Source organism: Misgurnus anguillicaudatus, chromosome 20, assembly GCF_027580225.2.
Source record: "Misgurnus anguillicaudatus chromosome 20, ASM2758022v2, whole genome shotgun sequence".
Lineage (NCBI taxonomy): Eukaryota > Metazoa > Chordata > Actinopteri > Cypriniformes > Cobitidae > Misgurnus > Misgurnus anguillicaudatus.
Genome location: NC_073356.2, coordinates 20,563,114 through 20,574,074, shown reverse-complemented (window position 1 = coordinate 20,574,074; position 10,961 = coordinate 20,563,114). Strand labels below are relative to the sequence as shown.

Sequence of the window (10,961 nt, the reverse complement as noted above, 5' to 3'; positions counted from 1 at the left end):
ATGAATGGGTATTGTTCAGTGTTATCTGTTATGTGGTGACACTGCATCATTACGAGGGCTTTGCCATGATGCTTCTGCAGAGTATGGCCAGCCTGAGTGGACAGGCAGATTTGGAAGGACATACTGTACTGTGTACTTTGTTTTTTACATAGAAAAGAAAGTGCAAGTTGTTAAAATTACCCTTATCATGTGGCCTTATGACCAGCAATAACTGGCTATTGTAATGCTTTGTGTGCCTGACTCACAATGAACTGGGTAAACAAAACAAAAGCAACCTACGACTATTTCATGAATATACAGTAGCTCCACAAACAAAATTGAATATACAACTGTGCTTAATGATATCTTATTTTCATCGCCTGTAACAACCTCAAACTAAACCCTGTGCAGACTTTGCAAAATCCAAGAACTAGATCTTATTCGGAAGGTGCTCATTGTAGCAACCGGATGAATTTAAATTGGAAATTGCACTTTGGGACCAGTGGACTGATAAAAGCTTGTGCTCAGCAAAAAAAAAAAAGAAATTGGTCAGTTGCATACACTGTAAAATGTAATTAGTTGACCTTACTCAAAAAAAGTATGCAAACTCGTTGCCTCAAAAAAACTAAGCAAAGTAAGCTTAAGATTAGTGAGTTAGAAAAGCTTGTTGATTTTAAGTGTGCAGTAAAAGTAAGCTTAAGATTAGTAAGTTAGAAAAGCTTGTTGATTTTAAGTGTGCAGTACTAAATCTAATAGTACCACCAACACGGTTTTTTTATGTTCATGTAACTTAATAACAATGCTTGGTATTAACTTAATTTTTTCATTTTGTGTGGATTTAACCCCACTTAGAATTACTAAATACCTACAACTTAATACTTTTAGTTCTGCTCACTCAAAGAAACCAATTTCCTTGAATGGGTGCTTGTTTTGCTGTTACAATCTAATAAAAGCAAACACATCACAAACATGTACTTTAAAAAAAACACTCATTTGATTCAGCTCCATTACAACATTTATTCAATGCACATTCATGTACATAACAGCAGCTAAACAAAGTTGTGGTTGGTTTAACTGTAGACAGTTAAAATGTAACTTTTTTTTACAATTAAAACCACTTTAAGCTAATTCTATATGTAAAATTGCATTTAAAACTGAAAGTACAACAAATGCTTTTGTGTCCCAAAGTGAGCAGTGAAAGGATTAAAGCAACACAAACAAAAAAGTCACTTCTTGGGGTTTGTATCTGTACTACATTACAAAAGTTTTCCTAAAACACAAATGTAAACAGGACAACCGTGCTAGGTTATTTTCTGACATTGTCATCTAACAACAACTAACAACTTTTTGTAACACAAGGTGGCTCTATTTCCAACATTAGCATACCTGCATAACAAGGTAGACTTTAATGGAATAATTTCTTCTTTTTTTATTAAGATCAGAAGCGAGAACAATGCATAAAAGAATCAAACTTTCTCTAATAACAGGAGAACATTAATGGCTGCAAAGACAGCTCTTTATTGTTCTAACCCAGAAGACTGTTCTTCAGAGTTAACAGTTTTGGTGGGAGGTTTTTCTTTCCCAGTCCAAGCATCACAGTCTGAATGAAGTTGAGTGTATTTGCCATGCATTTTGGGTAATCCAAATGCAATGCATATGTAAGCCCAAACAACAGACAAACTGCCTGAGGCAAGTTCTTAATATCATCCATAACAATACCTCCCTCAAGAATGATGGCAGTGGAGATGGGCTGGAGGACCACTGAGCTTTGACCCTCGTGAGGACTATCTTCACTGACAACTGTCAGCACACCAACAGTGATGCTTTCTAGAGCCTTGTCTCTCGCTGTATCCTACAGAGACATACATTTATTAGCATTGCAATTCATGCTAGTGTAAAACATTCATTTTTATTGTTGTAATGTTATCAGAGAATATGGCTTTAAATGCATTTTCACACTGGATTGTAACAATAAAGCAAACTAAATATATTTGGTATGGTTAAACTACAGCTATGGAGATACAATAAGGTCTATACATTCTTGAACAGTGACACTGACTTTTCAACCTAGACTCCTACCCAGCTAACAGAAAAAAGTTCTAAGAACGTTCCCTGAAACTTCCCAATGTTCCCAAAAACGTTCTGCCAACGTAAAAAGTGTCCAGTTTTCTTGACGTTCTAAGAACGTTTTTGTGTTGTCTGAACGTTAGAGGAATGTTACATTTTACCATTTTTAAACGTTATGACAATATCATGTTCACACAATGTTTAAAACAACTGTTTATTATATTGACTTGTTTGATTGTTATGTAAATGATAGAGAAACATTGCTTTTTATTATTTTAAAACCGTTTTAAGACATTATTTCTTGAATGTTCAGTAAATATATTGCTGTAGAATACAATTCACTTATTAGGTTTAGATGTTCATGTTTTGTTTCATTTTAAGTCACCATTATTGTGATTATTGTTTGTTTTAGTTGGACTCTTGACCCCACTTTCTGCTTGCTAGTTTTTTCCTTGGTTGTGTTAACTTTGTGTTAATACACCACATTGTTATGAACATGTAAAGTAAAAGTGTAATTATGTGGTGGTTGGTACATAATGGTAAAAATCACCACCTAATTAATTTACTAATCAAAAGTTTATTATCTGTCAATAATGTATATGAGATCCAGCACTTTCACAGCAGTTTGTCATTAAGGAGTTTTAGAAACTTGGACAAAAAATATCCGCTTTAAAATTGGGACGAACAAACATCAAGAATCAGAGTATGAATCTCAACCATGGTGACAAATAAATGAAAAACTTCATGCTGCAAAGGCATAAATAAATGATTTTTTTTAAACAATTTTCTTTGTTACCATGATTGAGATTGTGATTCTTGATGTTTGTGCATCCCAATTATAAAGCGGATATTTTTTGTCCAAAGTTTCTAAAACTCCTTAATGACAAACTGCTGTGAAAGTGCTGGATCTCATATACATTACTGACAGAAAAGAAACGTTTGATTAGTAAATTAATTAGGTGATGATTTTTTACCATTATGTACCAACCACCACAGAATTACACTTTTACTTTACATGTTCAAAACAAATGTGGTGTTTTAACACAAAGTTAACACAACCAGGGGAAAAAACTAGCAAGCAAAAGTCTAGGGTCAAGAACCCAACTAAAACAAACACCAATCACAATAATGGTGACTTAAAATAAACAAAACATCAACATTTAAACCTAATAAATGAATTGTGTTTTCTACAGCAATTTATTTACTGAACATTCAAAAATAATGTTTTATAAAATATATAATAAATATAATAAAATAAAATAATATAAAAATAAATATAATAAAATGCAATGTTTCTCTATCATTTACATAATAATCAAACAAGTCAATATAATAAACAGTTGTTGTTTTGAAGGAATAGTCTACCCTTTTGCCATATTGAAGTATGTTATTGCCTCAACCTAGACGAATTAATACATACCTTTTTTCAATGCGTGCACACGTCTCACGCGTTGTGGGTGTGTTGGCATTTGGCCTGGACCCATTCATTCCTATGGTACCAAAAAAGTTTATTTTGTGGCACCATACTTACTTATATAACTCCTCATTTAACACTCTTTAAATAGGGAAAACACTGAAGTGTTTGGTGGCTTCCTTGTTTGGTATCATAGGAATGAATGGGGCTAGGCTAAATGCCAACACATTCACGACGCGCTGTACAGTGCACGCATTGAAAAGAGATAGATATGTATTAATTAGTCTAAGTTGAGATAATAACATAGTTTAATGTGGCAAAAGGGTAGACTATTCCTTTAAACATTGTGTGAACATTAAAACATGACATTGTCATAACGTTTAAAAATGGTAAAAATGTAACATTCCTCTAACGTTCAGACAACACAAAAACGTTCTTAGAACGTCAAGAAAACTGGACATTTTTTACATTGGCAGAACATTTTTGGGAACGTTAGGAAGTTTCAGGGAACGTTCTTAGAACTTTTTTCCTGTTAGCTGGGCTACTCCTTAAATTTGAAATGAATTAATATGTATAACGTTTATGTGGAACATTTTATTTTTATTTACTGGCTGTTTACATCTCTCAAATTAGTTGTATAGTTATAAGGGGTGTAACGATAAGCGTATTCATATGGAACCGTTCGTGGGACCATTTTCCCTGCAACCAATATTTTGTTATTTCAAATATAGGTGCATCGTGAGAGCGCTCATAAAAAGAGACGCTGACACGAAAACATCATCAAATGGCAAACATAATGTAAGCCTTCAAGTAACATTAAGTCAGTTTTATTTTGACATTATGAATACAACTGCTGCCCTCAAATGTTAATCTGAAATAAAATAAACATTTGATAGTATGTTACAATAAATTTTATCCAAAAAAGCTGTTTTGTTTAATATGCTCACAAGAAGAGTCAATTATAGCTCTATAATTGCTTAAAGTAAAAAATATCTTACTTCATGTTGTTAGTTTTCAATAAAAAAAAAGAATAAAAAAATTCAAGGAAACTTCTCTGCCATTCATTTATTTTTGCTTTATCTAAAATGTACCAAACCGTGGCACAGGTGTAATCGTATTGAACGGAACCACAAATTTTGCGAACCGTTACATCCCTAGTAGGTATTGCTATACAAAATAATCAATCACTGTACAAACTGTATATTGTATATCGAGCAGATAGAATTACATCTTCTATGTCAACACAGGTATAGTTTTATATTCATACAGACCAAACTTTTTCTTATGTGCAAGTACTTACAGAGCAGGTCTTGTAGAATTCACTGGAGTCGTCACCGAGTAAAATGGGAATGCCTTTGAGGACAACTGAGCGAAGTACTGTCACGTCTGGTGTCTAATGATACAAAGAGAGAGAAAAGATAAGTTAACAGAGTAAATTGCAAGGCACAAGCAGACAGGAAATAAAATAGGTTGGTCTGGATCGTCTCATTTAGACCTTTATGAACTATCATACAGATCAAAAGCAAAATGAACCTACTTACCATCCAGCTCATGTGCTGCATCAGCTCCTTGAGTTTCTGGCCAACAGTTCCCTTTTTTGTTTTGAAAAGTTCGATGAAACGTGGGGCATACTGGTCCAAAGAGTCAAAGAAGTCTCCCTCAAGATTCTTACTGGCGATTCTATTAAACTCAGCAAACACCTGAAAAAGTAGAGAGGGGTATTAACGTTCCAACAAGTGTTTGGATTTCTAGCCACACACCTTGAATTTATTTTTGATTTGCATAATTTTATTGGTTGAGAACAAATATAGCTTACCTGTCTCTCTGTGAAAAGTGCTGGCCCTCGTTCAACCATGTTCTGTACAGCAGGCTCCTTTTTTACAATTTCTTGTCTGCGTAGTGGGAATGATTGGTCCATCATTTGTGAAATGAGTGTGGCATTTCGTTGTTTTTTCGTCATTTCTTCCACTAGAACCATTCTGGCATTTTCAAGGCTTGTATCATCATGTCCTTCAGGTAAGTTAGGCAGGTAGTTTGCTTCACCTCTTTTTGGCCGCTTGATATTCTTGCTTGAGGATTCTCCCTCTGGGTTGCCTTTACTTCTTTTGCCTCCATTGATTGCTACATCCTCACATCCAACTTTTCGGAGCTTTGTGCGATAATTGGCCATCTTAAATTTAAGGCTGTTTTTCCAGCCATACCATCTGTGTGGTCCAGGCTCAGTGAGGCAGGGGTGTTTGCTAATCAGTGCTTTTGCTACACTGCTAAAGTGATCATCTTCAGGATAAGCCTTGAAACTGTACATCGTCTCTGCAAGCTTATCTAGTATATCATGCTTCATATCTCGTGGTAGAGTCATACGCGTTCCATCTTTCATAAAGGCAAGATCTGCCTGTCTGAGCCTATACTCAACATCTACTGAGAAATTGGGTATGTCAAAGATCTCGGGCCACTGTTGTCTTAGCAATGGCGATGGTGAGGCTCCTACAGTCGACAGGATCTCAGAGTCTGCTGTGCTGCAGTCAGTGTCTGATGTTGTGGTGGGTGATGACAATGCTGTTAACTGGAGAGTTACAAGAGGGATGACTTTGACTGTAGCTCTTTCAGGTAAATCAGATATTTCAGTCAAATTGCAGAGGGCATTATTAAAATCTTGATCTTCATACTGCAGTTTAAAATCATACTGCAGTGACAGTTTATCCACCAGTTGCACTCTGAATTCTTCAATGGACTGTGGTCTCTTATTTAATGTCAACTTCCTTATATCATCTTCAGCGATGATGACTCTCAGCAACAACCTCTGGTCCATTTTGATAGCCGTTTCACTCCCTCAGCATAATGTGCCGTTTAAGTGTGGCAAGGTGCTTGTCTCCAACTCTGTAAAGTGAAATTGGGAAAACATCATTTAGTTCAGACAACTGAGTGATAGAGAACGTAGACAAATGGCTACTACAGAGCTCGTATGCTCTAAGGTGCTCATTGTACCATGATGTCATGAGTCTGCTGACAAATATTATGTCTGTATTGATCACCACAATCTTAGCTATTTGTCTGAAATCTGGGAGCCCTGAGCATGATCCAACAGAAATGACCATATTAGCACTGTACTTAATGCCATCTATGCAAACAGAAGCTGCTTCAAGAACTGTGTTCTGGTAGTTATTCCTGAGATAGAGACAGTTCTTCACATTTTCAGGAAATGAAGCAACCATTACAGACTTCACTTTGTTAATTTCAACAGATGGTTTGAAAAAGGAGGTAGCAGCTAAATGGAAGGCAATCATATGCTGGTGTCTGAGAGCTAAAGTAAGGGGTATGTTCTTGAAGTTGTTAATGTGACGCACAGCTTTCTTGAAGAACTTGTGTTTGCCTTCAAAACGCATTGTCCACACATCACACAATGGACCAAAAGTTTGAATTAGTTGAGGGTAGTGCTCAATGTAGTGGTGCTTTGGTCGTAGCTTCTCGTTCGGGAAAACTTTCTGAAATATATCTCTATGTTCTGCAATCTTGCTGTCAAGAAACCACACTGACTCCTCTGTGAAGCTTGCAGACACTGACAATTCCACTACATCTTTTAAGTTCATTAAAACCTCCCAGGTTTCATCCCCCTCAGGAATGTGGTGACCTATCAGTAGTGGCAGAAGGCGGAGGAGTGTCCAATTTTCATGACCATTTCCTCCAATTGTTGCTTTGGAAGCAAAGTTTTTTGCGATGAGCTGGGGTTGGTTTGTTCTGTCTGAAAATGTATATGGAAACTTTTTAATAGCCACATTCAGAATTTCAAGTGAGAAGTATCCCTTTGATATCAGTGACTTCAAGCACAAGGCCAGTTCAAATGGAACAACACCCTCCAGAAGATCATGCAAAAGATCTGGAGGATAACCATTGACAACATGAAAATGTTGCAAGCTTTCACTGAGTGGGCAGCTTCTTTTCACGCCATATTGTTGAGCCATGGTAGGATCCTGCAATACATCTTGCACCTGTCGATCATGATTTTCTTTTGTTCTTGGTTGAAATGAGCCTGTCCGCACTTCCTTGTGTTGTATTTCCTCCCTTGTGGCCATACAGAATCGGCACATCTGACTTACAGTGAAGCTTTCAAAGAACCCCCCCAAAGAATGGGCAGCTAAATTATCTGCTGCAACAAATAATACTGTGCCTTTTATGCTGGCTCCTAACTGTTCAACATATACACCCTGTTGCTCAAGAAAAACAAGGTCCTGAATAAGTGGACGGAGAATTTCACCATAATCATGGTCTTTGAGACTGCTGACCTTGAAAAGTAAAGCAAGCTGAATGGTATGAAGAGAGGATCGATATTTAGGGTGTAGATTTCCAAGTACCCAGTATATGCCACATAGCTTGTGTTTCTTTCTGGAGGTTCCCAAGGGGTTAGCCACCTCAAAATCATCTATGTACAAGTAAAGAGCAATCCTGAATTCTTCTTCAGTCAAGAAAGAATTGTCTTTAAACCGGGAACCATCCCTGTGAGATCTGTATCCCTGTGACAAATTTGTCTCTGGTGACATGGCCTTATCTAAAATTTCTCCATTGTTTAGTAATGTCTGCAGCATTTTTAGTATGGGGATATACACAACTGTCTGCCTGTCATTTTTTAGGACAAACTCAACAGGCGATACCACTGAGAATTCTTTTGAAATGTATGATGTTCGCTTGCTAGTGGTTGACAATGACCCCCCAGTAGAAGTGAATTTCAGGAATACATTATTCTCAGTAAATACTTTAACTATCTCACTCACTAAAGAGTCCTCAACATCTCCACAATGTTGATGTAGTATTTTTCCAACCGATGTATGTAACAATGGCTGTGAAAGCACATAAATTTGGTTGATCTGCTCTATAACTTCTTGCAGGGCATTTTCAGAGATGTTAAGAATTGATGACATTTTCAGAAAGAGAGCAGCTACATTATGTTCCAACTGACTTTCCAAGTTCTCCACATCTTCACTGAGCTCAGTAACCTCAAACTCAACCTCATCAGTTTCAGGGGCCCTATCCTCGGGTTCAATATTTATATGAAGTGGAGGTTCCTCAAGCTCATTATGTGACACAATTTCAGGTTTGAATGCCATCTTATTGTGGTTTTGATGTTCTTTGCTTTTATGTGCATTAAAGGTTGAATAAACATTGCTCTGAAAGTTACAGCCCTGATATGGACAAGAAACCTTTTGTTTCAGCTTCAAATGTCTCCGTAAATGGGTAAAAAAGTCAGCTTCAGTGCAAGGCTCCACAAAGTCACACAGCTGACAATGGAAAGCAGTTTCACCTATGTTTCCTAGGTCCTTTTGAGTGTGCCATGTTGATAAGTGGACTTTGAGTGCATTGAAAGATTTAAATGTGCACAGGCATTCATTATGAAGGCATGGTAGTGGTGATATTCGAGTGTGGCACCCATGTTTTAAGCGATAATGCTTAAGTAAGTAGCCCCTCTTTTCAGCACAAAATGTGCAGTACTTACATGTCCACTGCATAGGAAACGGTTTGTCTTTTTTTTAAATCTAAAAAGAAACAAAAGATAATTTTAGCATCAAGTCCAGCCAAAAAAGACAAAAACACATGCAGGGCCCCATTTTAACGATCTGAAACGCAAGTATCAAGCACAAAGTGCAAGTAACTTTGTGGGCAAATCTAAAAGAGGTTGGTCTGAAGTAGCTTCATTATTCATAGGTGTGGTTTGGGTGTAACGTGAAAAACCAATCAGACATTATATGGGGATGATGGGAGAAACCCACACAAATTAGCTCTAGTTAAAATAAATAAATAATAAAATATAATAATAGTATAATAATTTGGGTTAATGTTTAAGCTAGATTTATAAAAAAATTCTCACATCTTCATGGACACAACAATGTTGTGCACACTCTACATTATGGCCAAGCATGCTCGCTTAAAATAGCATCTGAATACCACGAGCAACGCTTAAAACAATTCCGCCACTGACTTTAGACCCTAGGAACTGCAAAATAGCATCAGGTATTGTTTGCGCCGGAACATGCCTCTTTATTTTGCTCTGAACAGCCCAGGGAGCACAAGTTCATTCCCTAGTTTACCGACGTGCGTGGAAAATTCTGCTGCGCATCGGGTGCAAGATAGGGCCGGCCACATTATCAGACTTTAAATACCAGAGCTATAGGAAAAACTAAATCCTTGCAAAAATCTAATTATCAAGCTTTTCATCATTGAACTTCAAGACAAGTGAACAAAGCAGTACAAAAGGTAAATGACTCAATTATGTGTTAAGACTAGGATATTGTAGTCCTGGGTATGATGGACTGTCCACAGTATCTATAGAGACAGTCCAGAAATACTAATTACATCAAATATTTGAAATACAACATATGCACAAAATATTCTGTATGATGAAATATACTATATTGATAAATTCATTTAAACACACAAGATATTTACTTTGCATTTCTTAAAATGAATTGCTTTTGTTGTAATCCAATTGCTCCAATGCATCATAACTTCTACTTTAAGTAACATGCAATAATTAAAATACCTTTTATTGCTGGGATTATGGAATGTGTGGTTTCTGCTTATCTGCTTGAGCCTGAAAGGGGACAAAAAAATACACCAATTTAATACAACCAAAGTTCACCACAACTCACAAACAAGTAAAAAACGTACCATGTGAAAACTAACATAGGCCTATACAGTTCCCTTTATTAAAATGTGCACATTATGTACAAGATTACATTGAATAATAAATGTAAGCCACGGAGTATGCCAGCAAATACGTTTCCTATCATAACAGGCTATGATAAACTGAGTGTAAAGATTTTTTCAGACAGGGAGACACTCTTGTCTTTAAGGTGTCTGATCTGGGTACTACACGTGATAACCATGGAAACGGCATAGCCACGAATATCGACCAGTGTTAAGTGTAAGTGTTAAATAAAATAAAAATAACACTGTGGTGATATCCCCAATCATGTCGACACGCGTGGTAATCCTGTCTTTGATCAGCAAAGACTGTTATTTTTGGTAGCTAAAGTTAGCTAAATTAGCATTAGTGCTAAATTTACAACCTAGCTTAAAATAAAATGATACATACTTGTTCTGATGTTCTACCTGAGCTTATAAAAACCAGTTATAAAGCTCAGGAAACTCACAAACCACCGGGATCAGTCTGTCATCATGCTAGTCAGTACGTTACTCGACAAAATTTACCTTACTAGGCTTGTTCGACTTCATGCGGCGCCGCAAGAACCGACAGCGGATGACGTCAAAGTACCGCGAGAATGATTCAAGAAATCATATTTCGACTCGCTCTCGCGATACCTTGACGTCATCCGGCCGTCGACTCCTGCAGCGCCGCACGAAGTCGAACAACCCTACTGGCTTGGCGGGGGGCGGCACGTGCGCAGCGTGACGAGCGCAACCATAACACTGAAGTTATTCCTAAATTTTAACGTGTCAAAAGTCTTTAAAGTTACCAATTTTCAACACCGAGGAAGTTGTGGATTGAAAA

General features: G+C 36.9%; 1 protein-coding gene across 1 annotated transcript; it reads right to left on the bottom strand.

Annotated features, from left to right (window-relative positions):
• Nucleotides 1-1,392: 1,392 nt before the first annotated feature.
• LOC129455815 (uncharacterized) lies at nt 1,393-6,269 on the bottom strand. Its single transcript, XM_055220617.2, has 4 exons — nt 5,277-6,269; nt 5,002-5,160; nt 4,761-4,853; nt 1,393-1,831 (listed from the first exon to the last, which is right to left on the bottom strand). The coding sequence occupies exons 1-4, from the start codon at nt 6,267-6,269 to the stop codon at nt 1,505-1,507; spliced, it is 1,572 nt and encodes a 523-aa protein (XP_055076592.2). The 3' UTR covers nt 1,393-1,504.
• Nucleotides 6,270-10,961: the final 4,692 nt, after the last annotated feature.

Excerpts from the sequence above, each read along its gene's own strand:
- LOC129455815 (XM_055220617.2), bottom strand. The coding sequence starts at position 6,269 with ATGGACCAGAGGTTGTTGCTGAGAGTCATCATCGCTGAAGATGATATA. Across the intron at positions 5,161-5,276 it reads CACTTTTCACAGAGAGACAG|GTGTTTGCTGAGTTTAATAG; the intron begins GTAAGCTATATT and ends CTACTTTTTCAG. Across the intron at positions 1,832-4,760 it reads AATTCTACAAGACCTGCTCT|GATACAGCGAGAGACAAGGC; the intron begins GTAAGTACTTGC and ends ATGTCTCTGTAG.